Below are 25,937 nucleotides of genomic sequence, written 5' to 3'. Positions count from 1 at the left end.
TTGCCACTGATTACAACTGGTGACAACAGGACAGATTCTCTGCGTTGAATGTCAAAAAAAGAAGACAACCATGCAGAGCAGGAAAAGGTCAAACAGGGCCATACTGTAGTTGTAGAAGCTGCAACGTGTCCACAGTGTAACCAGACTGCTTTGTGGATCTGCCAGATTTTCTTCTCTCCTCCCCTCCCTCCCTCCTGTCTCTAACATCATGGGATGGCCAAGCCTCTTTGGGAAAAAGTGGAATTTAACACAGACATACATGCTTTAAAACGAATTTCTGGATTATTTATTTTTAATGCACACAAAGATGAAAGCGCTGTTATTGGTAGCCTACGTTTTATTTGTATGAAGGAGTAAGAGGAAGGGTTCAGATGCCTAAAAGTGGATTCTTAAAATTTCATGACAACTTTACTCTCCAATTAAAGACATGAAAACTGTAACTGAATGCATTGGGTATCTAATGTTTTATTTAATCATTAATATGTGTGTTCTGTACATACAGAGTGTGGTGTGAAACTGCAGTTACTTGCAGGTGCTTGGTACTCAGAAGGTGCATAGGCCCAGAATTTAAAGAAAAACGAATACATTTCAGAGTTTTAATACTAAAATAACGACATGAGCAGGATTACCTCTAAAAAATGTCTGCAAGAGACAGTAGCTCTTAGTTATTTGTACATAAGTTAATGTTTAGTAGTCTACAGACATTTAAGAAGCCTCAAATAAGCCCCCTCTGGTTTGCTCCTCGTGCGTAAAATGCGCACGGATCACTCCAAACTGAACTTAAATGAAAGAAGCCACTGAAGCCAATGTATCGTAAGATAAAGGCATTTAAACAGAAAAACTGTGCACAACTGAAATCCAACAAGTCTTCGGCTGATGTGCCAATCATCTGTTCTGTTAATAAAATCATCCAGTGTCCAGACGATTCAAAAAATCAGCACAGCGAAAAGACAAAACAGCCCAACAAACGCCTCAATTAAAGTCCATGTAGACGCAGAAGATGATCAAACACGTCTGAACGGCTTGGAGCCGTCGTGTAAGTGATGAGTGTCCTCATCATCCACGTTTGAGCTGAAACGTGAACTTGTTTGACATGGTTTTACGCCGCCCCCCTCTCTCCGATGAAGGAGGGACTCTGACTCTGAACATGTACAAGTTATCTGGAGCGCGCAGGACCTCCCCAAAAAGTTTTGGCATATAAAAGCCAAGCTAACTCATTTGTTTAGGCAGTAGGGAGTTTCTGCTAGGGTCTGGATTGGAGTTACACACAGACCGGACCCTACCGTGTATGAGTGGTGTCTGAGGAGAAACAGAGGATTCCCCCCTTGCCGCAAAGAATCTACATGTCTAATATTTAGACATGTTCAGCTTTGTGGATATTCGGTTAGCGCTGCTGCTCAGCGCAGCAGTGCTTTTGGCCAGAGGTCAAGGCGAGGATGATAGTAAGTATCACTTTCACACTTTGATTTGAGTTGTTTTGGGACCATCAGGATGTGGATGCTGAGCATTTTGCTGGAACTGATCGTCCTCTGCGGGATAACTTGACTCCAGTGGGCAGTGTGAAAGTTGTTACACAGTGAGGAGTTTTGATGGGGTTTTTTTTTTGGAGATCTGGAGGGATTTCTAGAACTTTTCTTTATTGTTTGCTGCTCACCCTGACGTGCAGATACACGCTCACTGTGCGCAAACCTGAGGGGAGCAGCTGCAGTGTCTCTGATGCGCACTGGCAGGACATTGAGTTCAAAGCGAGTTGAAGCAGAGAACAAGCATAAAAGAAATCTGAGAATGGCAAATTCATATCATGAAATTGAATTATCTTCAGTTTGGAAAGTAGTTTTTAGAAAAATTGCATCCCTTTCAGAAATATGTGCCAAAGTCTTTAGATTCGAGCAATTGAGTTTTTCTTTATAGTTTTGTCATTACCGCATCAAAAGTGAGCAGGCAAAGTTTTGGGGGAGCTAAACATGATAAATTGGACACATTTACAGCCGTTATAAAATTAAATTTGTGCACCAAAACCTCATGAGAGCGTCACACTGAATTAAACAGCACTTTCGTTCAGTTTGTATAAAACTGGACTTGGTTTACTTAAAAAAAGACAATGGAAAAATCGCTAAAGTCTGACGTCGCCTGTAAAATAGTCTAGACATCAATTAATCACCATGTAGAGGAGGGTGCGGAAGATCTCGTTTCGTGGGTGAACAGCGCCGCTCAGTGGCAGATACTGGCAATGCGCATCCATGCTCCAAAATCCTCCCACCTCCAAGGCCCAACCTCACATCCAGCACCCTGAAAAGTCATTAGAGCCAAAGTAATTTTCCACTCAGAGTTTCTGAGGAGGAGATCTCAGAAAAATCCTCTACATCTGATCAGAAATGTCGCATACGTTTGTTCTTTTGCACACCAAGGCCTGTATTCTCACATTTTTTCAGGCCCGGATTACTTTAACCTCCTGTAGACAGGCAGAGGCTTTATTCCTGCTCACAAATCAGTCACCAAACACCAGATTTTCTGTGAGTTTGGCTCATCGTCGGCAACTTGAAAGCATCGTGATGAAACCCTGATTTAGCTAGAATGAAAGTGAATCTAAAATAACTAAAACGGCAGCTGTGACAAAGGAGATGACGACCAAAAGAGGCCAAAGCTGACTTATTTTACTGTCTCAACATTGAACGAACATCATAGGTCTGCATGGGGGAACCTCTTTTACTGAATGTAATGCTGTTTTTGCAAGTGTCTGATCTAAGCCTAATGGACACATCTGGTTCCCATATGATGCACACCTGGGCAGCTGTAACCAAGGCTCAACTAAATGTTACCAGCACATCGCACAGAATTTAGTTTACTGATGCCAAACTTAATTTTAGGCATATCTGCCAAAATATATAAAAAACGACTTAAGTATAAATATAATAGTACAAAATGTAAGATACTGACTCTATTTTTGGATATTTTATCTCATTTATTGTCCCCAAACTCACCGCTGTTTCCTCCCTTCAGGCACATTCGGCAGCTGCACATTAGATGGACAGTTGTACAACGATAAGGATGTATGGAAACCAGAGCCCTGCCAGATCTGCGTCTGCGACAGTGGAACCGTCATGTGCGACGAGGTGATCTGCGAGGACACATCCGAGTGCGCCGACCCCATCATCCCTGACGGAGAGTGCTGCCCTATCTGCCCAGACACCGAGGGTACTTCATCCTCCTCCTCCTCCTCCTCCTCCTCCTCCTTCTCCTGCTCACCATTTCTGTGGTTAATTAGCTTTGTGGCGCCACCTAGTGCCTCTCACCTCATCTCTGACCATCAGTGCCTCACAAATGGCCACACATGGACTGAATGAGGCCCTAAGCCTGCCTGCTTTTCCAGAGGATTTTAACTCAGAAAAGAATCGCTTTGGATTTACCTTTCCATTTCATTTTCAATATGCATTCTCTTAACGATGGATTACACCTGCTCTTTGGCGAAGCCTGGCAATGAATGTGTAATTTGCCAACAGGCCATCCTGTGCAGTGACACTGCAGGGTGCAACACCTGTCATGTCCCCCCCAAAAAAAACAACATTTCCAACATTTCACCGCAGATAATATTTAGAATTAATTCAGTCACATTTTCACTTAAATTCTTGCTTTAATCAGCCCCAACCTGGATCTGCAGCTTTATATAACTGTGATTTGTAGCTTATTTCTAGTTTTAAACTTAACAGTTGGCACTAATTTTTAAATGTCCAAAGTTATGAATGCATCTCTCATAAATGTTCAAGAGGTGTTGATGTTTTCTTTTTCTCCATTGATTCTGTAGGACCCCAGATTCCAGATGATGGAAAGGTACTTTGCCCTTTAACTTTGTTTGATATCGAAACATATATGTGCCAAGAGTCTTAGTCTCTCTTAGGCCAAGTTTAGTCTGTCAATATGCCTGCTTTATTCTAAATGATGCACATGTTTTATACAGTCTGGATGAAATGTTGGAGCGCACCCTAACTCCTCTTTCCTTCATCTATCCATAGATAATCAAGGGAGATGATGGTCCCAAGGGAGACAGGGTAGGTTCCAGTCCACTTACACACACTTCACACTCATCAGGAAAACGTATGTCCTTAAATGCAAACGACACGTGTCTTTTTAAAATGATGATTGCGTGACACGAACAGTGTTTATTTTTGAATAAATTAGCATTTTGCATGCAGATGCATTTGTCCCAAAAACAACACAACACACACGTTTCCCTGTTGTGTTTGTAATTCTGTAGCTTTCACAACAAATTATATTGACTTATTTGGTCTCAGTAGCATTTCAGTACAAATAATGCATCTTTGCCGTATTGCATGTGGTTGATTTTGTCCACTGTCAAATCTTTGTCATACATTTCACAAATTACTGACAAAAAATGTGGAAATGCACACAGTGGTGCTATTTGTTTGCTAATCGAGTCCCTACAAACTGATCTAAATGCTGGTAAAGCTTGTATGACGTAGTTAATGCTGATGACCTTTGATATTTAGGTCACAAGGTCAACAGGTCATCAAAAGTTCAAAGGTCACACAATGCAAATTGAGCAAGTAATATTAAATAATAACAATGCAATGCAAAAAGCACAATAATATCTGAAAATAAGAACTATAAAAGGGATTTTAAAAATTGATTACGTAAATAAAAACATGACATAATTAGCTAAGAATATTGCTAACAGACCGTGTCTTTTCTGCAGGGTCTTCCTGGTCCTCCTGGCAACGATGGACTCGATGGACAGCCTGGTCTTCCCGGCCCACCCGGCCCCCCTGGCCCCCCTGGCCTTGGCGGAGTAAGTATCTCCAAGTCACGACATCCAGAAAGTCTGGGATTACGTTTAGTAATAGATGACTCGATTCTGTTCGAAACGAGGAGTAAAATCCAGGTTAAAACATCTGTTTCTGCTCTGATCAATTTCTGCATCAGTTCAAACAATATTCTTATAATATTCCTCATTTTGCACACATTTAACGAGAAAGTTTGGCAGGCAGAGGAGGCTTTGTACTACAGAGAGGCAGCTAGGAGATCTCCTCCATGTTTGTTTCAGCACTGGGAGTGCAGACAGCTCCCTCTGTCCTCAGGTTTGGGAGGCCTTGGGAAAAATGCAGAATATCTAGTGCTGATCTGACCAGTTTTTTCTGCCATTGACGCATGAAAGTTCCATTTATACCATTTTAATGCATTTAAATGCAACAGAGAATATGTGTTTGCTCTTAGAAACTCTTACTCCTCTGCTGAAAAACCTTCATACTGAAGCACATTATTCAGTGAAACAGTACAAAGTAAATGTGAGGAAAAAAACACTTGTAAAGTGTCCTATGTAGGTGCTTGCTAACAAAAAAATGCTGACTAATTCTTTATCTTCTCCTTTTGCAGAACTTCTCTCCTCAGATGAGCTATGTTGACCCCTCCAAATCCAGCGGCCCAGCTGTCCCTGGCCCAATGGTATGAAGGCTCTCGCTGCTAAATATCCAAAGTTTTTTGCTTTTTGCTTGCAGATAAAGAGAATCTAATTGCCTCTTTCTCATCTTCATCAACAGGGTCCCATGGGTCCTCGTGGTCCTCCTGGACCCCCTGGCTCTTCTGTAAGTGATCCCTTATCCATCACATGACAGCTTTCACTTTGACAATGACAGCTTATCATCACCATCCAGTCATTTTTTTTCTTGCGTCAGACACGTGACACTGTGGCTAAGATCAATACACGTGTTAATCAGTTGTTCTTGTCTTGTCGTCCTTCAGGGTCCTCAGGGTTTCACTGGACCCGCTGGAGAGCCTGGTGAGCCCGGTGCTTCTGTGAGTATAATAAATTTCTAAGTAAATCTAAATAAATAAATTCCGTGGCTTGTCTGTGAAGAAGATGTTGGATTTGGGGAGAAATTTATCAGCTTTATACACATTAAGAAATCTGCATGAAACCACGGATGCTACTTAATCTGTGTCATAGTTACTGATAGTTACTTTCTGTGATCTGTGGTCCACTTCCTGTTGTGATCACTGACCCACTGACACACATCCACGCACGCCACGGTGACACATTCGCCCCTCACCCCCTCTTCCTCTCCCACAGTGAATATTCACAAACATTTACTTCAGTTAATCAGCAATGATTTGGTGCTAATCGGGTTTATTTATCGTGTGTTTTTTAGGGTGCCATGGGTTCCCGTGGTCCTGCTGGCCCCCCTGGAAAGAACGGAGATGATGTAAGTGATTATTGATTATTGCCTGTCCCTCTTAGAAGCCACTTCTTAAGATGTTCATGTGTAATAAAGAAAAAAAACCAGCTAGTAACAATATATCAAATATCACAATATTGCCCTAAAAACACTATTAAAACATATTATATTCTTATTTTTATTTTATTTTTAAAGGAATGCTAGTGGCTGCTGCATTGCTTTTGTCAAACATGCATTGCCAAAGACAATGTTTGCCATTTTTTGCTTATGCTTAGGTCGTGACTGCCTACTTGTATTTTATTTTACTAAAGAAGGAAAGCAGAAGCACATTAAGTTAAAAGGAAAAACTTTTATCATAGTTTGAGTTTTGGATGTCGTTACATCCGTAATTTCCTTTTCTTGTGCTTTTTGTTATAAATCTTTGTTGTATTATATTTTGTTGTCATACATACCCTACATACATACTGTAGTCAGTTAGGTGTCATCTACACATGCTGACCTGTGTGTCTTCAACAGGGTGAGCCTGGCAAACCTGGTCGCCCCGGTGAGCGCGGAGCCGCAGGCCCTCAGGTGAGTGATGCCCGCAGAGGGCAAAGGTCAGGAGGTGATGATACTTCCTGGTTCTGTAGTTGCAGAAAAGCCTTAATATTAATAAAGTTTATCACAGTTTAGTTGTCACACATTCTTGTTTTTGAACTCATCTCTTGTTTTCTTCCTGCAGGGAGCTCGTGGATTCCCCGGAACTCCTGGACTCCCCGGCATCAAGGGACACAGAGTGAGTCTGGAGGAGCACTGAGCCCCAAAATCAACATTTTTCAACCGCTGTATTGTTGTCATGACTGACCTGACTGATTTTGTGCACAGGGATTCAGCGGTCTGGATGGAGCTAAGGGAGATGCTGGACCCGCTGGCCCCAAGGTAAGATAGCAGAAGTCTCAGCCTAGATCGAGCCAACATTTTAGTTTAGATTTAGTGATTCAGATACCGATGTCTCATTCTTCTCTGTATTTGTCTGCAGGGAGAGCCCGGTGCCCCTGGTGAGAACGGTATCCCCGGAATGATGGTACGTTTATGTATTGATCAGATGCAACTCTTTAAGCCTCACTTGATCCATATCCTCAAAAAGCAAAATGTCCTAGCTAATATTATTCCTTTCCTTTTTTTATTTTGTAGGGTGCTCGTGGTCTTCCTGGCGAGAGAGGCCGCCCCGGACCTCCTGGCCCTTCTGTAAGCGCTGCTACTTGCTAAAAATTTACTTATCCGTACTATACAGGCTCTTTGTAATGTAGTTCTTTTGTAGTTTGTTAGTTATTGGCGAAAATACAGGCAGTGCACAACTGTACTTGTTTCACAATAAGCTCAAGCATCATCTTTACTGCACCATTAATCCACAGGCTCTTATCTGAATAAATGCTAAATTTGACCTATCTATCTATCCAACTGTTCTGTTGTACCTGGTACTATCTCTTTAGACACTTGTGAATGTTTACACCTGCTAATAATGTCCTCCTCTGCAGGGTGCTCGTGGTAACGATGGCAACACTGGCCCTGCTGGACCCCCTGTAAGTATTATTTTTGCCCTAATTCTACTTTAAGAGTTATATAAGGTTATATTACCTATACAGGAGGGTTTAATGTGCTGCTCAGTAGTTATGGACGTCTTTATGTCTGCTAATGTTGCTTTATCTTTATCTCTCAGGGACCCACTGGACCTGCTGGTCCCCCTGGATTCCCCGGTGGTGCCGGCGCTAAGGTAAGTCTCCCAATACATTCCCAGGCCAAAATATTAAGATGCAAGACAAAAATTATCACCGCTGGGCACAAAACAGGACAGTCTATGTGCTGTTAGGTTTTAAAAATGATTAAATTGTCTTTTAAGGCAACGCTTCAATTAACATCTCTCTCAGTCATTTTTCATATCCAATAAATGTGACCGTAACAATAGTCTGTCCAGTAAGCTTCACTAGGTTTATCACCCTTAGATGATGTGCAGCACTCTGCTTAAATTATTTAACAGCACGTATAAAAGCACATAAACACAACAATATACATTACAAAATATGCACAGGAGGCCAAAAGCCTGAAGGACTTGTCATGAGTCTCCCTCAGTTATAACTTGGAGCAATCAAAATAAAAATAAAACTGCATATTTCTTTCAAAGGCTTGAGTCATTATTCTATGGCAAAGGCCTCAAACAGGTAATGAAAGTATTATGAAAAAACTACCATAAAAAAACATACAAAACAAAAAAGAACAACAAAAAAATAAAGTATTAACCCATACATTTACTATTTCATGTCTAACATGCTGCTCATTAGCCCCTCACCTCCTTTCAGGGCACAGAATATAATATGCAAGTGGTTGGTAGATCTGCTTCACTCACCAGCCGAAAAATTTGAACATTCACTTTCCATTTGGCTGGTGGACAAAAAAGTTCATTTTCGAACCTGCCTCCTTTATTATCCACCTGACTAGCTGCCTCAGTGTGTCCCTGGTCTCGTGCATTAGTGGAAAAACTGTGGAGATCAACAGTCTGTAATGATTAAACCCGCTCACCCTTCTTAGACTGTAGGATGTAAGCATTTGCAGGAAACTTTCATCCATCCATTAGCCATCGTGGTGTTACTGAAAATTAAATATTTGGTCTAATACCGTTGACGCCAGGTGAACACTGCAGCCACCAGATGGCATCAGTAGACTTCTAATAGCACCTTACCTCTCTGAAACCCCCCCTCCCTCGTCCTGCTTGTCATCAGTGAAGAATATTTTAAGAACCGAGAGGAGCAGAGTAGAAAATGCAGTCAGAAACTGGGCAGTGAAACTGTTTGACATTACTCTCTTGATACTGGATAATATAGGATTAGTGTGTTGACTGTTTTCAAGTCAAGTCCAGTCAAAGCATTTGTTCTCACATGCACAGATAAAAATAGGTTTTCCTGCGCTCTGTATGCTGCTAAACAATGAAGCACAGGTATAAAAAGTGTAGAAAAAATATAAAAATACAAGAAATATGAAGAGAAATAATGATCGAGGAACACTATATACAATTACAGTGAACATAATCCAAAAATCTGTGCAAAGTATATTAACGGGATAAATGTCCAGTTATTTACATTCCTAATTCAGACTTAAACTTGGACAAAAATAGGACAACGTGCCACAATTTTATAGGCCATTAGCTTCTCTTTACAATGCATATTTAATGCACACAGTCTTGGCGTTGACATGCAAGTGTGGCATATTTGTTTAGGATTAATAATTTCTTTTTAATTCTCTTATAATATTCAGGTTGCAGGTTTCTGAGATGTTATTGTTTCTTTCCACAGGGAGAGACTGGTGCCGCTGGAGCCCGTGGAGGTGAGGGACCCCAGGGAGCCCGTGGTGAGCCTGGTAACCCAGGACCCGCTGGACCTGCTGGACCCGCTGTGAGTAGATACTGGACTTTTTGAATCTCACATTTTCACAAGAAAAAATAGAAATTCTGAACGGAATTTCATAATTTCATCGTTTTTTTTTTTCTAGAGCTGCAATGATTAGTCGATCGAGAGAAAATGAGTCTTAAGCTACACAATCGATTAATCGTTTTAGTCAAAATGTTGATCAGTGTTTCCCAAAGTAGATAAGATAAAATAGTTGGTGATTGATGTATAGTTGACAAGTAATCGATTAACCGGGTTGTAGCAGCTCTAGACTAAACTATTAATCATTAAAATAATTGTCGGTTTAATCGATAATGAAAATAATCATATTTATTTCCCTCCTCTCTCAACAGGGTGCCCCCGGTTCTGATGGTCAGCCTGGTGCTAAGGGTGCTCCTGTAAGTATCACACTCATTGATCACGTTTACTCCACTTGTGTCCTGTGTTATGAAGTGTCCTGACTGTCCGACTCTGTCCCGCAGGGTGCTGCTGGTATTGCTGGTGCTCCCGGTTTCCCTGGCGCTCGTGGCCCCGCTGGAGCTCAGGGAGCTGTCGGTGCTCCTGGTCCCAAGGGTAACAACGTGAGTAGACGATGGACTGCGCGAGTTTGAGTTTTTGTATCAGGAAACTTTGTTCATGACAACCTAAATGAAATGTGTTTCTGCCAACAGGGTGACCCCGGTGCCCCTGGTCCTAAGGGAGAGCCTGGTGCCAAGGGAGAGCCTGTAAGTTTCACAACACACATTTTTGCCTTAAATTTTGTTTGATAGTAGGAAGTAAATTGTTTCTAACAAGCTTGCTTTCTCCTCCAGGGCCCCGCTGGAGTTCAGGGACTCGCCGGCCCCTCTGGTGAGGAAGGAAAGAGAGGACCCCGTGGAGAGCCCGGTGGTGCTGGACCCCGTGGACCCCCTGGAGAGCGCGTATGTTATCCCTTCTTTCACATTAACGTCTTTCAGACAGTGTAGCGGCCCACTTAGCATGCATACATGTGCCACATGAAGCAATCTCATCTCCACGTTAAGATCCTGTAATCTATGTTCCTACAAAACCTTCTGCACATCTAAAGTATGTTAAATTCCCAGGGGGATTTGCCCCTGCAGTTACCGACATTGGTTGATGTGTCTGTTCTCACATTAGGGTGCCCCTGGTGCTCGTGGTTTCCCTGGTGCTGATGGAGGTGCTGGTGGCAAGGTGAGTCAGTGGATCTACCCTAAAAATCTTTGTTTCCAGCTCAGTTAACGCTAAAAGCATTCAAACCTACGTACAGCCAGTTTGCCTGATTTCGTTATACTCGTAGTCTGAATGCTCAGTATCATCAGAAATCAGTCAGATCTTGCAAATGACAGAATCAGGTTACACATACGAGGAATTTGGTGTTTTGGTGCATAGCAATAAACTGCAAGAACTGCAAGTCATAGCATAAATATAACATTTTAAAATATATTATCATAAAAATATGCACAATATGCTATTTAAATTAAAAAAAAGAGCTGTATAGCTTTGTGTAGGAATGAGAGATCGTTTAGGTTACCGTGGATTTGTGTCGATTTCTCCTCACTCCTCTTCTCTTGTATCGACAGGGAGCCCCTGGCGAGCGTGGTGCCCCCGGAGCAATGGGAGCTCAGGGAGCCACTGGTGAGGCTGGCGCACCCGGTGCTCCTGGCGCACCTGGATCCAAGGTGAGTTCTGCGAGCAAACAGAAGCTCTCGTTAGGGCCGGACACGACAGATGGATAGGGTAAAAACTCGTAGATGTCAACATAAAACGTCTCCCAGTTCATTAAGAGAAAAATCACAAGTTTTCTTTTTGTTTGAGTATAATAATTAAATATGCACTAATTTGCATAAATTACCTAAATACCTCATTGTTATCAGGTTAATAGTCCATTGATGTCACCTTATTGCTATTTTTAGAGACTGTAATGCAAAGTGTCACCCAAAGTTCACAGGAAGTTTTGTACACCTCTTTTTATCCGTCCAGAAATCAGAAATTAGTGCCAACAGTCATGAAAAAAACATTTCTGCATGGATGATATATGCACAAACCCCACCATAAAAATCTTGAGAATATAGATAGAAATATGAGGTCTGTCTTCATACTCACTGACTCTTCGTCATATTCGCTCCACAGGGAGTGACTGGTAGCCCCGGAAGCCCCGGACCCGACGGCAAAGCTGGACCTGCTGTAAGTTCTGACTCATGAATAGTTTCTGACAGCGAGGATTCAGTTGAACGTGTTTTAAATAATAACCATAATCATGATGGGAGAGTCTTTTTTTCTCAGTATTCTTCTGTCCTCTGATGATCTTTAGGGTGTCTCTGGACAAGATGGACGCCCTGGACCTCCTGGCCCCGGTGGACCCAGAGGACAGCCCGGAGTTATGGGATTCCCCGGACCCAAGGGAGCCGCTGTGAGTAAACTGACCATCCCCAAAAATAGGTCTTTTTCAGGAGGCGGCAGAATCATTGCTTGCTAATTTATTAACCCCTTTGTTGTTATTACACATATAATGTAGCTTTAGAAAATCAATCAGAAATTGGTAATATCTATTTTAGTGTTCATTTATTGATTATTTTAAAACACAGGGTTGTATAATCAGATGCTACTTATAGTTCACACAAACGCCAAAACATATATACAAAACTATATACAGTAAATGGGTGAAAGGTGTAAATAAAAGTAACAGGAATACTGATGTAAGTGTATTTTTGTTCTTTCTAACAGGGTGACTCTGGCAAGCCTGGTGAGAGAGGACCCGGTGGTGCTACTGGCCCCGTTGTAAGTATTTATATGTTTAAAACTATACAGATCAAACTAAAATATGTTTTATATTAAAATGGAAATGCAAAAAAAACATAAAAACAACTGATAATTGGTTTGGGTGATGCTTTTTTTCACAGGGTGCTCCTGGTAAAGATGGTGACGTTGGTGCTCCTGGACCTTCTGGCCCCGCCGTACGTATCCGACTTGATTTGAGATGATCTAACTTAATATAAAATGAACGTTTACATGATCTGTTGGAAGGTTTCTCATCATGTTTTGCGCTTCTTTCTGCTCAGGGACCTGCTGGTGAGAAGGGAGAGCAGGGACCTGCTGGTCCTCCCGGATTCCAGGTAGGATTGGAGGCCCGCCCCAGCAGCATGAGAGCTGTCTTTTTTTCCCGTTTTGTTGATATATTTCTCAGCTGTTCCACTCATGCACCCTGTTGTCTTTCTTGTGCAGGGTCTTCCTGGACCCCAAGGTGCTACTGGTGAGACTGGCAAGCCTGGTGAGCAGGTAAGAATCGCAGGGAATTATCTGCCTCGTAAGTTAAAGGCCTGTACATATAATAAAAACAGCAAAATCATACAAAACACACAACAGTACATAAGATAAACAACATACAGTCTTTGATATTACAGTGAAAACAGTAATGAGCAGCAACATGTGCACATACACCAAAAAAGTGTAATATTCAGTGCATGCTCACATCGAGTATTATTTATAATTTATATTATAAAGCACATTAAATGTCCTCTCTCCTTGTGCTCTTTTGTTTAGGGTGCTCCTGGTGAGGTTGGACCCCATGGCCCATCTGGACCCAGAGTGAGTATCTCCTGCATTTTGGAAACAAGACGTCTTCCTCGTCCGAGTGGCAAACACGACTCCTGGTTGTGACCGATGTGTCCTTTCTCTTCTTTTAGGGCGACAGAGGTTTCCCTGGTGAGCGTGGTGCTCCCGGCGTTGGTGGCCCAACTGGACCCCGTGGTGCTACTGGCCCCGCTGGTAACGAAGGACCCAAGGTGGGTTAAAAGAAGTTCTCAAAAACCGACCTTTGCACTTAAGTTAAGGTGTTAAGATATATAATAAGTGCATTAGTAGCAAAATAAACATTAATCCAGGACCACAAAGAAGAGTCCTTTCCTTGCCAGTAACAATACACAATATAAATGTACTAATCAATGTTTAAGACAGCGATCCAGCATGATAAAACTGTATAAAACATCCCGTCCTGACATCATAACATGCCATTTGATCCCCTTCTTCACACCCTGTGTGGTCTGGTATATTCTGGTAAAACATTTAGGACCTGTAGGATATTTAACACATCTCATATTCATATCCATACGCATTTAGAGCTGAGATGGTCAGAAAACACAAATTCAGTCCCTGGTTTGGACAAATTTACCACCTGACATGAGAATAGACGAGGATTCACTCCCAAACGCTCACCTGCTCTACCTTAAAGGGTAAAGACCCGACTGAAATGTTGCTTTTCCACATTTTCGATCATGCTTTTGAGAAACCAACCGGTCCAAACTGCAGTTTCTCACAGGGCCTAAACCAGTCCAGTTCTTTTTTATTAGTCATATGTGGGTTAACACAGGGTTGAATGGGTTAGCTCAGCAGTCAGAGCAGTAGTTGCAATATAAATTGAGAAAAAATAAATAAATATGGGATGAGATCAATAAAATATAACACTATATGAATATGAAAATGAGGATTAGTCTTTTAGTCTAGAGGTGAGGCCTTTAAAACACATTACAAATCAGTGCTGTCCATCCTTTATTTCACTTTTTGAGCTAAAAAACTTCCAAATCATCATTAAGTTTTATCCGCTGCATCTTGCATATTTTGGTGGATCGTTCACTTGAAGCCGATTGAGTGCCACTGATGGATTTTAATGTGTATTTTTCTGTTTGTGTGTGTGTGCAGGGAGAGCCTGGTACTGCCGGTGCCCCCGGTGGTCAGGGAGCCCCCGGTATGCAGGGAATGCCCGGTGAGCGTGGAGCTGCTGGTCTCCCCGGTGCCAAGGGAGAGAGAGTGAGTATTACGCAGCTGCAGCTTGTCTCTCCAAAACGGGGTTAATTTCTGCTTCATTGGCATGACCTTATTTAAAGCTACTACAAAAAAAATCATATTTTGTTGATTTTGGAGGCCCCCTGTGGACCAAATCAGTGAAGTTTTCACCGTAATAACCACAAAATATAAAGTCAAAAATGAAATTATCTAAATAAAAATCTCCTCCTGCTTCTTTTTACCTGGCAATTGTACGACTCACTGTAATTCTGCCTGGGAAAGTGCAAACACAGGCTTTTTTTCATTTGATTTCAAGGACAATCTGACCTGGTGGCAGGCATTAAGAATAACTATACAGACATAGTCAATCTTCTCTCTGTTGTTCCACTTTTGTGCTTATGTAGATCATAGAGAGGCATCTGTATTAAATTGAGACTGTTTTATAACCAGTTAAAAACTCCTTATAGTAGCTTTAAGTACCATTTCAGGTAAAGCATGTCGTACAAGGTTTACAGTGTATAAAATATAAGTATAATAATACTGAATATAAGAGAAAAATACTGTATTTTTATTAGTGTTTATTGTGACAAAGGCATTTTTAGAGCTTACAGGGAGAAAATAACTCATTAATACATGAATTCTTTCATTTAAGTTCATTTTTTAGATGTTTAGTTACTTTTTGTGGTTAGGATGACAATTAAAAGTATAAGCAAGAATTAAACATATCTTAAGTGTCAAAAGTTTGTGAATTAATGCCAGGATCAAGGTGTTTGCTTTCCCTAAGGTTATATAGTATAGATATGTAAGATAATATAAGATAATCCTTTATTAGTCCAATGACAGAGAAGCAAAAAAGGGGATAGCAAAATTGAAGGAAGTATCACTAACAAGAAATAAATGATAAGTGACAAGCTAAATCTAAAATGTAACATATAACTTTTCTCATATCATCACAAGGAATCTTAACAAACGTCCTCTCTCTACAGGGAGATGGTGGAGCCAAGGGAGGTGATGGTGCCCCTGGCAAAGATGGCGTTCGTGGTTTGACTGGTGCTATTGGTCTGCCTGGACCTCCCGGTCCTCAGGGTGAGAAGGTAAGACCAGACAGGATTTTGGTTTTAACCCACAAATGTCAAGAATTCACTTCAGTTCTGTTTTTGTTCTGGATTATGTTTCTTTGAACAAAATTTCTGTGGTGCAACTGTTCTGACCTCGTGTCCTTCTCCTCCACCTCTGCCTTTAGGGTGAGGGTGGCCCCGTTGGAGTTGCTGGACCCACTGGACCTCGCGGTGCCCCTGTAAGTTCCTCTCCAGACACACACACCTGACTGAGGACTAGAAAACAAACACAAGATATACACAATATGCAGAATATTGTGACATGTGTTGTGCATTTATGACTCATATCTTCTCTCCTCGTGACTTGGACAGGGTGAGCGTGGAGAGACTGGACCTGCTGGACCCGCTGGATTCGCTGGACCTCCCGTAAGAATCCATTTTAGACTGAAAACCGATGTTTGTCTCCAGATTCAGATGTGTTCTGTTGCATCACAAGCACATGCTGAGCTGTTCCTTCTCTTGTCCTCCACCTTCAGGGTGCTGATGGTCAGCCTGGTGCTAAGGGAGAGACTGGTGACACTGGACCCAAGGGAGACGCTGGTGCTCCTGGACCCGGTGGACCTGTTGGAGCTGCTGGTCCTCAGGTAGGCTTCAAACATGTAATACATTCCCAGAATTCTGGCAGCGCTCGAAATTAACCTTTCCCCTCAAGTGTCCTGCCACTGTCCTGAATTCTTCTTTCAGCAGTCCCAGACTTCCCAACCTTTGTCCCAAAGGCATTAGATGATATGCAAGAGGATGCATCTATCAACAAAAACCAACATGGTGCAGCTCAGTTAGCATGTGCACATACTCTGGCACAGACATTAAGTCAAAGCAACCTTGAAGAACGCTACGACAGTTGTTACACACAGAGCCAAGGGTGCAACATGTGGAGAAAATGTTCTCTATAAACACATTATCTCTCTAAACACAACTGAACCTGTTGGCATATATGAATGCATGTGAATGCTAAATCGTAATCAAACGATAGATGATGGGTTTCTAAATTGGGAAAATACACCTGTTCTGAGCTAAAAATAGCACAAAGATTTACCAAAACGTAGGTCACATACACATGCAGCGTTAATTTAGTTAATTTATGTTGCACAGATGATTTTTTAGGCATGAAAACACAGAGTTGATTCATGCTTTAGAGCTGTAATGATTAATCGATTAACATTGGTTTGAGTAATGAGTTTCAGAAAAAGAAAAAATCAAAAATCTGTGATTCCAGCTTCTTAAATGTGAAGATTTTCTGGTTTCTTTAGTCCTTTTTTATGTCAGTAAACTAAATATCTTTGGCCTGTGGACGTCACTTTGGCCTTTGACATTTTTCACCTTTTTCTGACATTTTATAGAACAACCCATCAATTAATTGAGAAAATAATTAACAGATTAAAATTAAAAATAAATGCACCTATTTGAGTGACTGACCATGAATGACTGAATGAGATAGCAGTCATTTGTATTCGGTGAAGGACTGTTAATATGTCGCTTTATTAAAGGTGTAACCTGCAACATTTTCCTTAAAAGAACCAGCCCTTACCTGTATTTCTTTATTTTTTCTCATTGTTTTGCTGTGCACGGGATGTTTCACCATCCGAAAACGTTGATATTTGACATTCTGATTCCGTTTACGAAGAGCTTGGACAAACCATTGAGTCTGCCTTTAAGTTTCAATATTTTTTTCAGCAAGAAAGTAACAGTTTAGGTTCCCAATATGCAGTCAGTTTATCCAAACAACACCTAGATGGAAATTTGGTTTCTCTACTGTCCCATTATTGTCCCAGGCAATTTCAAGTGCTGCTACTGAGTTATTTTTTTTGATAAATATTATATTGTGCTTTTTCTTTCACTTACAAGTGTTTTTTTTTTGTCAACAGGGACCTGCTGGTCCTCCTGGACCCAAAGGTACTCGTGGTGGTGCTGGATCTCCTGTAAGTATCCCGTTATTGTGTGAATTTTTTCAGAATTAGATCACTGGTTCCCAACCTGGGGATCCCGACCCCCACTAAGAGACATCACAGCTTCACAGGGGGTCATGAGGGGTGTAAGAAAACCTTTTTTAAAAAATATACAATAGGGTTATGTCTCAGCAATTCATTCATTTCTATGAAGAAAACTAACTGAACTCATTTTCAAAGTCTAGATAATTATTTAAGATAGAAACAGAGAATATAATTATTAGAGAATACATCATACAGACATAGAATTTTATAAAAAGTTACTAAAAATATCAGGAAAACTTACTTCTACTACTTCAAAATGTATCCAAATCGCTTTGTTTACACAAACTTCCTGCGGTTTTGTGTTCACTGTTTGGGTTAATTGTACACTCAGTTGTTCTCTACTGTTATTGTTACACATTGGATATAATATATAATATGAAATATCCTGTGATATCACTTAGGGGCTGTCACTTTCTCAATGATATAAAAGGGACCCTTAAGGAAAAAGGTTGGGTACTGAAGTAGGTAACACAAACGGTGAAATCAGTGATGCTGTTTGAAGTTATATGAAGTCTCATCTGTTTTGTTTCTATGTGTGTGTAGGGTGCTACTGGTTTCCCTGGACCTGCTGGCAGAGTTGGACCCCCTGGCCCTGCTGTAAGTTTCACCTCGTCCAACATAATCTACTGCAATAATCAGCACAGTCTTGTCTTTAGTCTGTTTCTATGATAACTGAATGACTTGAATCCTCTGTATGTCTCTAGGGAGCCGCTGGACCCCCTGGACCCATTGGACCCGTCGGCAAAGATGGAGCAAGAGGAGGCCGTGGTGAGACTGGACCTGCTGGTCGCCCTGGTGAGGCTGGTGCTGCTGGAGCCCCAGGACCCGGTGGAGAGAAGGGATCTCCTGGCGCTGATGGTGCCCCTGTGAGTGATAATTCTGCAATAGATGTTCTGTCAATATTTATGAGCCCTTAAAATGTCCTACAGCGATCTGTGCTGTCTAACTGACCACTGTGTCATTCTGTGCAGGGTCCCGCTGGTATTGCTGGACCCCAAGGTCTTGCTGGAGGTCGTGGTATTGTAGGTCTCCCCGGACAGCGTGGAGAGCGTGGTTTCCCTGGTCTGCCTGGATCATCTGTGAGTATTTTTATCTATTTATCCTTTATTTAGCCACGACGGTCCCTCTGAAATACAGTATCTCTTCTCTCAGGTAGTCCTAGTCAAGATGGGCAGCAAAAATAAAAGCTTTCATGTAAAAATGCAGTATATTCATCATACAGAATACAAAACATGGGTCACAGAAACATACCAAGACACAGGAAGTGCACTCTGCTGAATAAGCTAAATAAGCTAAATTCCAAATACAGATAGAATGTTGGTTGGATTTTCAAAATAAAACAACCTTTAGTGTTTTCTATCCATGATCAGATTCACTATCACTAGCGTGCATTTTGCTAAACAAACTAAATAGGCTAAATTACAAATAGCAAAATGAGTTTCTCATAATTTTACACCACACTTGAGCAAGGGACGTTTAATAAACAGCGAAAGAAAAATGATAATAACATACGCTGCATATTATTTCCTGCAGAGAACTGACCTCTCTCTCTTGTTTGTCTTCAGGGTGAGCCTGGAAAGCAGGGACCTACTGGACCCGTTGGTGAGCGTGGACCCCCCGGACCTGCTGGACCCCCTGGACTGTCTGGTGCTCCCGGAGAGGCTGGTCGTGAGGTATGAGGAGGCCTCCGCTCTGATTCAGAGATGTGTACACACCAGATGTAGTAGTCCTTCAAGAAAAAGGAAGCTACCAGAACCATGGATAGCGCTCTGATGGTCAAATAGACATCGGATAACCTTAATATACATATTACCCAGCAATCATCATTGCAAAGCTGTATAAGACAAAAATACCAAAGAAAATGAGAAATTATTTATTTAATTTAATATTTTTTGATAGTTTATTCATAGCTTCTATAGTTTATGTAGAATAAGCATATAATTTTGTTATAGATTGCTGCTGATTGCTATTTCTATAAGAACATGACAGAAATGAGTTTGCCTTTTCAACACATAGCAACTGGCGCCATTTTCAGTTTAACACAGGTGTGTTTCAAAGGTAACAGTCTGAATCACTCACAGAGGCCCATTCAGGCCTGCGATCTGTACGCAACCCGCAGCCTCCCGCATTCAAAGTTCATATGACTGACCTGTAAAGTCATCTTTTTTGACTCTAACTTAAAACTTTTTTTTATAATAATAGTATTTTTGTGCTTTCACTGTTTGATGATGCACTTTATAAAGAGTGTGGTTCTTCACAGAATGGCTTCTCGAGCATGAAGCTGACCATTGAACATTACACTGACTGATCATCCTCGCTCTTTCTCCACAGGGAGCTGCTGGTCATGATGGTGCCCCTGGTCGCGATGGAGCCCCTGGACCCAAGGTAACCCCACCCCCGCCTCATTCTCAAGCCTCAAATAATCAAATAATCTGTAAACACCAAACCTGCTGTTATGTTGAATATTTAGTCCACTGAGCCTCCAGACAGCAACACAAAATTAGCCTTTAGCTTCCTTTAGCATTATCTCACTGGGGATTTGCTCCTATAGGGAGACCGTGGTGAGAGCGGACCTTCTGGACCTCCTGGACCCCCTGGTGCTCCTGGAGCCCCTGGAGCTGTCGGCCCCTCTGGCAAGAGTGGTGACCGTGGAGAGTCTGTAAGCCCCTGTCCGGCTTATCAAAATAGGATTAAATCTGGTAACTCACCGCGCGGATAACTTTTAATTTTATTGTGATGTGATTTTCCTTCAGGGTGCCGCTGGTCCCGCCGGCCCTGCTGGTCCCGCTGGCGTCCGTGGTCCTGCTGTACGTTCATCATAATATAATATTCATCAGTCACATATATAACACGTTTCTAGTCTTGTGTTGACCTGCTGTTGCTGTTGCTCAGGGCCCTGCTGGTGCAAGAGGAGACAGAGGAGAGGCTGGTGAGGCTGGAGACAGAGGCCACAAGGGACACAGAGGATTCACTGGCATGCAGGGTCTGCCCGGACCTGCTGTAAGTAACTGTGCGAGAAAAGCGTGCAAAAATTTGTAGATGACTGCATCAAATGATTTATTTTTTACATAATGTGTAATATTTGAGATCTTCTTCTGTCTGTAGGGAGCTGCTGGAGAGAGAGGACCCGCTGGTGCCAGCGGACCTGCTGGACCAAGAGTAAGTGCATCTGATTTACCTTCACAAAAAATGAATTTATTAGTAATCTGGTGCTTTGAGACATAGTCTTTAGTCTTCTGCAGCATCTTTTCACTGACCAGGATAAAAGTGGTGCAAAGTCTATGTATAATATTCCAGAAAGTGAAAAAAAGTAAATTTATAAGTGATAATGTACAGTGAGCAAGTTTTTATTGGGAAATAAACCCCAACATCTTGAAGGGGTTTATTTTGCAATAATGACCTGCTCACTGCACATTATCCTGCTTATCTAAAAAATCAATTATTTGACACAAAATATTAATTTAAAAATGATGTCACTGCTCCTCCAGAGTCTCTGATAGCAACAGTCAGTTCTTCATAACAACGATCTGCTCTTCAGAAACCAAAAAATGTAAAACTGATGAATCAGAATTGAGTATTAAATAAATCCATGTGATAAGCTATGACCATGGATATGTTTGCCTTCACGTGCCAATAATCTCGGTAAGAAGGTGAGCTGAACTGTTGTTACATGAAGTGATCGTGTTACCTCTGCTGCACAGGGACCTTCTGGATCTAGCGGCACCCCTGGTAAGGATGGCATGAACGGTCTGCCCGGACCCATCGGACCCCCCGGACCTCGCGGTCGCAACGGAGAGATGGGACCTGCTGTAAGTCGCACCATGATCTTTGTTTTAACCAGAGGTGGCAAAAGTACACCTGGTCTTTACACAAGTAGAAGTACAGATACTTTGGTAAAAGCTGATTCAACTCAAGTAAAAGTGAAAAAGTACAGGCTCTGAATTGTACTTGAAGTTTAAAAATGAAAAGTCACATTTCTACCAGCTGTTTCTGTGCAAAGCAAACTAAACCTCAGCTTTTATGTCATTTACGTCTTGTTTCATCAGTTGTGAGTGATCTGCACTGATGAATACAACAAAGAATCATCTTCTCTGTGTGTTATTGTCTCATCCATTTAAAAATAATCGATAATTCCCCTTAAATGCATCAAAATTAAAGTAACAAACCAGTTTGAGTCTGGAGTAGAAAGAACAGATGTTTGTACACCTCTGGTTTTAACCAAATCCTGGTACACTTTGAATGTGTCTACAGTTTGTAATCACCTGGTGTCTCCGCACAGGGTCCTCCCGGACCTCCTGGACCCGCCGGACCACCCGGACCTCCCGGCTCTGGATTCGAGTTCGTCAGCCAGCCTCTTCAGGAGAAGGCACCCGATCCCTACCGCGGTGGCCACTACCGCGCCGACGACCCCAACATGATGCGCGATCGTGACATGGAGGTCGACACCACCCTGAAGACCCTGACCCAGAAGGTTGAGAGCATCCGCAGCCCCGACGGTACCCAGAAGAGCCCCGCCCGCATGTGCCGCGACCTGAGGATGTGCCACCCTGAGTGGAAGAGCGGTGAGTGCGCATCAGAGAATTTTTATTTTTATTTTGTTTTTGGTTTTGTTTTCAGAGGTTTGCTTGTTTCAGTTTAACTTTTATTGCTTAAAAATGTACAGTTTTAGTTTAGTTTTTATTAGTTCTGGTCTTAGTTTTAGTTTTTTTCCATTATAATATTATGAAAACTGTTTTTATGTCGCTCTGTTACAGGCTCATACTGGGTTGACCCCAACCAGGGATCTCCTCTGGACGCCATCAAGGTCCACTGCGACATGGAGACTGGCGCTACTTGCATCTACCCCAGCGACTCCAGCGTCCCCATGAAGAACTGGTACCTCAGCAAGAACATCAGAGAGAAGAAGCACGTCTGGTTCAGCGAGTCCATGACTGGTGGATTCCAGGTAAGAAGAACTACCTAAAATCATCCTCAAGAGCCAACAGACCAAAGCATTTGTAACAGGTTAAGGCAGTGACGGTGATGCCCATGCAAACCTCTGCTCCCTCCCCTCCCATGCAGTTCCAGTATGGCAGCGATGGAGCTGATCCCGAGGACGTCCAGGTCCAGATGACCTTCATGCGCCTGATGTCCAACCAGGCCTCTCAGAACGTCACATACCACTGCAAGAACAGCGTCGCCTACATGGACTCCGCCACCGGCAACCTGAAGAAGGCCCTGCTGCTCCAGGGCTCCAACGACGTCGAGATCAGAGCCGAGGGCAACAGCCGCTTCACATACAGCGTCAGCGAGGATGGCTGCACGGTGAGTTCCCTATCTGTCTGTCCTGGACCTCCACAGTCACACAAATACATACAAATCGAAAAACAATACCAAAAAACATCAAATCAGGATAATTTTTGTTCCATTAAAGGCTGAACTTTAGAACCAATGGTAGATTAATACCGATATACATGCAAATATGGCCGTACATGCATATACACATGGTAAATAATTGAGCATTTTCAACTGCAAAAATTTAATTTTCAAGTGCAAATCTGGTTCAGTGCTCACTGTGAACTGTTTCTAAAGTCTCTAAAAGTTTCTAAAATCAAAAATATGCTCTTTGCATCAAACATTTTAGCACATTCAGTGTTTAGTTGCTTTGTCTTTGTAGCTCTGCATTTACACACAAATAAAAGGTAAACGATTCTTGAGCAATATCTGACCTTTTTCTCCTTTCCCTTCCTTTCCACAGTCACACACTGGCACATGGGGCAAGACAGTCATCGACTACAAGACATCGAAAACATCCCGCCTGCCCATCATTGACATTGCTCCTATGGATGTTGGTGCACCAGATCAGGAGTTTGGCGTCGAAGTTGGCCCCGTTTGCTTCTTGTAAAAATGAAAGAAATATGGACATGACATTGTTGTTTTTTTTCTAGCAGTCATCTCTAAAAATCCTTTTTTCTATGCATTCAAAACTCATTCGGCTGCCATTGGTCCACATGCTTTAAAACCACTCTACTGAAGACGGTGTTTATATGTTTTTCCAATCATGAGAAGTTTTTTTTGGGACTGCTACTTCAACCAAAAACCAACCACAAGGACACTTTAAAAAGAATCTTTTGTTTTCCACTGGCAACAAGAAAATAATATATATACTTGTGTAAAATTTCCCCCTGGAGATTGAGAAAAAAAAAAAAATCCACACACGCAATGAAACACAGGTGACTTTTGCCATTTTCTACCACTGCGGAAGGACATTGAAAACAACAAATGAAATGTACCATTTTCCTGGTGTTAAATAAATTGTAAAAAGTGTGAAGTGTCTTCTTGTTCTAAATTCTTGAAAGACAAAAAAAAAAAAAAAACACCTGAAAAATTGCTCAGACCAGCAAAAGAGCAAGACACAAAAACCATTGCGATATGTAGATGGCTACCTCATTGCAAGAAGTCACCCCCGGTTTTTTTCTTAAGTGAAAAGGGTTTATTTTACACGAGTCTATTGTGGGGACATCAAAAACATTCAAAGGTGCTATTAACATTTCAATGAGGTCAAGTTATTGGTGTTTGATGGTGAGAATCTCGCTGTCATACTGTAATTATTATTGCCACTAATGCCTGCAGAACCTTTGGTGCTACTAAATTGACTTATTGTCTTGTTGTCTATGCAGTGCAATTGTTTTCTTCTTTAAGTGTTGGTTTGATAAAGAGAGGTCCTCAGAGAAGGTGATCACTGCAGATGTAATGCATGCAAATCATGTCTTTGTAGATAAAAAAAAAAAAGCAAGTGACTCTGGTTTCAATATCATTTCCCTCTCATGTGTTCAGTCAGTGTTGATCCTTCTGTCTGTTCTACCCTCTGTGGAAAACTCCTCTTCTTCACTAAAAAAAGAAAAACAGCACACATCTCCCACCCTGTTGTTTATGTTGTTTGTTGATGTCTTTCGCGAAGGGTTTCTTAAAAAAGAATTTGAAGCAGACCCACTTTTCATGGTTTAAAAGAGAGATTCTGTACTTATTTTGTACATGTATAATAAATTGAGATGTTTTTAATTATTTTGGGTGCTGAAATAAAGCATGTGAAGTGGTCTACTCAGTGGCGGAGTTTTCACTGTCCTGTTTTGCAACTGTTGTGAAACTGAAATCAGGTGTTAGGGCTTTGGAAATGAAGCTGCATTTCACATTTTTAGAAACCACAGGAGATCGTGCATGTTCCGGTCGCAGAATGGAATTAAAGTAGATTCAGGGATCAACTGTTCCACAACAGTTGCACTGAGTACTTTTCTATGAAGCAGCAGTGAAAACAAGGCCAATATCAAATACTCCAACCTGGCTTTTCTTCATCAATGCACACACAGTTGCTACTTTTTTTAAGTCACATTTGCCTACAAATTCCTTCAGAAATCTGAGCGGAATTGCAGCTGACAGCAAACGTTAAATGTTCTCAGATGTGCAGCCATTGCAGTTTCACATTACTCTTGTTTTTATCTCCACAATCACACATAAAAAGTTGTTTTTTTTTGTATGAAAATTAAGTTTTTAACTCTCACAAAGCGTTTCACCAAAAGCATCTGACCCCAAACTACCAAAATCAGATGAGCAGAAGATACACCGGCGACCCCTTCTGGACTTCTGGTGCAACAACAGCCGCTTTAAAGGGAAAGTTCAACATAATCAAAAGGGTCGGAAACGTACAGAAACTTTCACGTTACACCTCTGGCTGCCATCCAACAGCAGAAGTATGAAATCTAAAAGAAGTCCCGCTCTGAGAAAAAAATAAATGAACAAATAGTCTTTTATATCAAACGAGATACAGATAATGTAAAAGCAAAAGAGCAGTGGCTGCTGCTCAGGACCCTTCATCGCATTTTTTGTGTAAATGAAACATGCATTTTAATTTCCCGTCTTGTTAATCTGGTAACACGTCAATATTTACCTTTGAACTAGAGACGATATCAGATTTTCACTACAGGATTATTGTTGGCCAAAAGAATTCACGATAACGATAATATCGTGATCGTCCTCCTTTGGTGTTGATCCCAGGTTAGAAATTGCTGTGATGCAGATCTGAGAAACACAGAAGACAAGAAATGTATTTATATGGCTACTTTCATAACAATCTCTCTGGATTTCTGTTCACATATTTGAAGCGATCCAGTGAAAACAGACAGAGACAGCTGTGGTCTCTTTATCTTGTCTCCCCCTTGACTGCCCCAGTTACTGCACCAGCTGGATCTCTGAAGCAAACTGTACATGATACTTCCACAAGGCCTTGGCACCAGATTTGCACATCAGTCTCTCTACTGAGCCCGGCTGAGTAAAAGCTCTTTCTTGAGATGGTCCACTGTCTGTCTCATGCACGTCCTCCTCCCGTGCTACAATGAGCTGACACCTCTGAAATGTGTGACACCTGCATTCAGAAAATTTGACATCTTCGACTTTGATGGACACAAC

At 41.7% G+C, this 25,937-nt stretch overlaps 1 protein-coding gene across 1 annotated transcript; it reads left to right on the top strand.

Moving 5' to 3' along the window:
• The first annotated feature begins 1,226 nt into the window (after positions 1–1,226).
• col1a1b (collagen, type I, alpha 1b) lies at positions 1,227–23,801 on the top strand. The gene is made up of 50 exons (XM_084741716.1): positions 1,227–1,442; positions 3,001–3,223; positions 4,016–4,046; positions 4,712–4,804; positions 5,389–5,457; positions 5,553–5,597; positions 5,755–5,808; positions 6,162–6,215; positions 6,705–6,758; positions 6,910–6,963; positions 7,053–7,106; positions 7,207–7,251; positions 7,362–7,415; positions 7,706–7,750; positions 7,888–7,941; positions 9,515–9,613; positions 9,961–10,005; positions 10,090–10,188; positions 10,279–10,332; positions 10,420–10,527; positions 10,745–10,798; positions 11,188–11,286; positions 11,738–11,791; positions 11,919–12,017; positions 12,332–12,385; positions 12,508–12,561; positions 12,667–12,720; positions 12,830–12,883; positions 13,148–13,192; positions 13,291–13,389; positions 14,303–14,410; positions 15,373–15,480; positions 15,630–15,683; positions 15,817–15,870; positions 15,981–16,088; positions 17,370–17,423; positions 18,039–18,092; positions 18,200–18,361; positions 18,467–18,574; positions 19,061–19,168; positions 19,827–19,880; positions 20,047–20,154; positions 20,249–20,302; positions 20,388–20,495; positions 20,601–20,654; positions 21,197–21,304; positions 21,775–22,057; positions 22,250–22,440; positions 22,557–22,799; positions 23,233–23,801. Exons 1-50 carry the CDS (start codon positions 1,361–1,363, stop codon positions 23,377–23,379), a joined length of 4,350 nt encoding a protein of 1,449 aa, XP_084597842.1. The 5' UTR covers positions 1,227–1,360; the 3' UTR covers positions 23,380–23,801.
• The last annotated feature ends 2,136 nt before the right edge of the window (positions 23,802–25,937 follow it).

Source organism: Lutjanus erythropterus, chromosome 17, assembly GCF_056507025.1.
Source record: "Lutjanus erythropterus isolate fLutEry1 chromosome 17, fLutEry1.hap2, whole genome shotgun sequence".
Classification (NCBI taxonomy): Eukaryota; Metazoa; Chordata; class Actinopteri; order Lutjaniformes; family Lutjanidae; genus Lutjanus; species Lutjanus erythropterus.
The sequence above is the reverse complement of the archived record's forward strand: the minus strand, read 5'-3'. Positions and strand labels throughout refer to the sequence as shown.

Excerpts from the sequence above, each read along its gene's own strand:
- col1a1b (XM_084741716.1), top strand. The coding sequence starts at position 1,361 with ATGTTCAGCTTTGTGGATATTCGGTTAGCGCTGCTGCTCAGCGCAGCA. Across the intron at positions 10,006-10,089 it reads CTGGTGCTAAGGGTGCTCCT|GGTGCTGCTGGTATTGCTGG; the intron begins GTAAGTATCACA and ends TCTGTCCCGCAG. Across the intron at positions 14,411-15,372 it reads CCGGTGCCAAGGGAGAGAGA|GGAGATGGTGGAGCCAAGGG; the intron begins GTGAGTATTACG and ends CTCTCTCTACAG.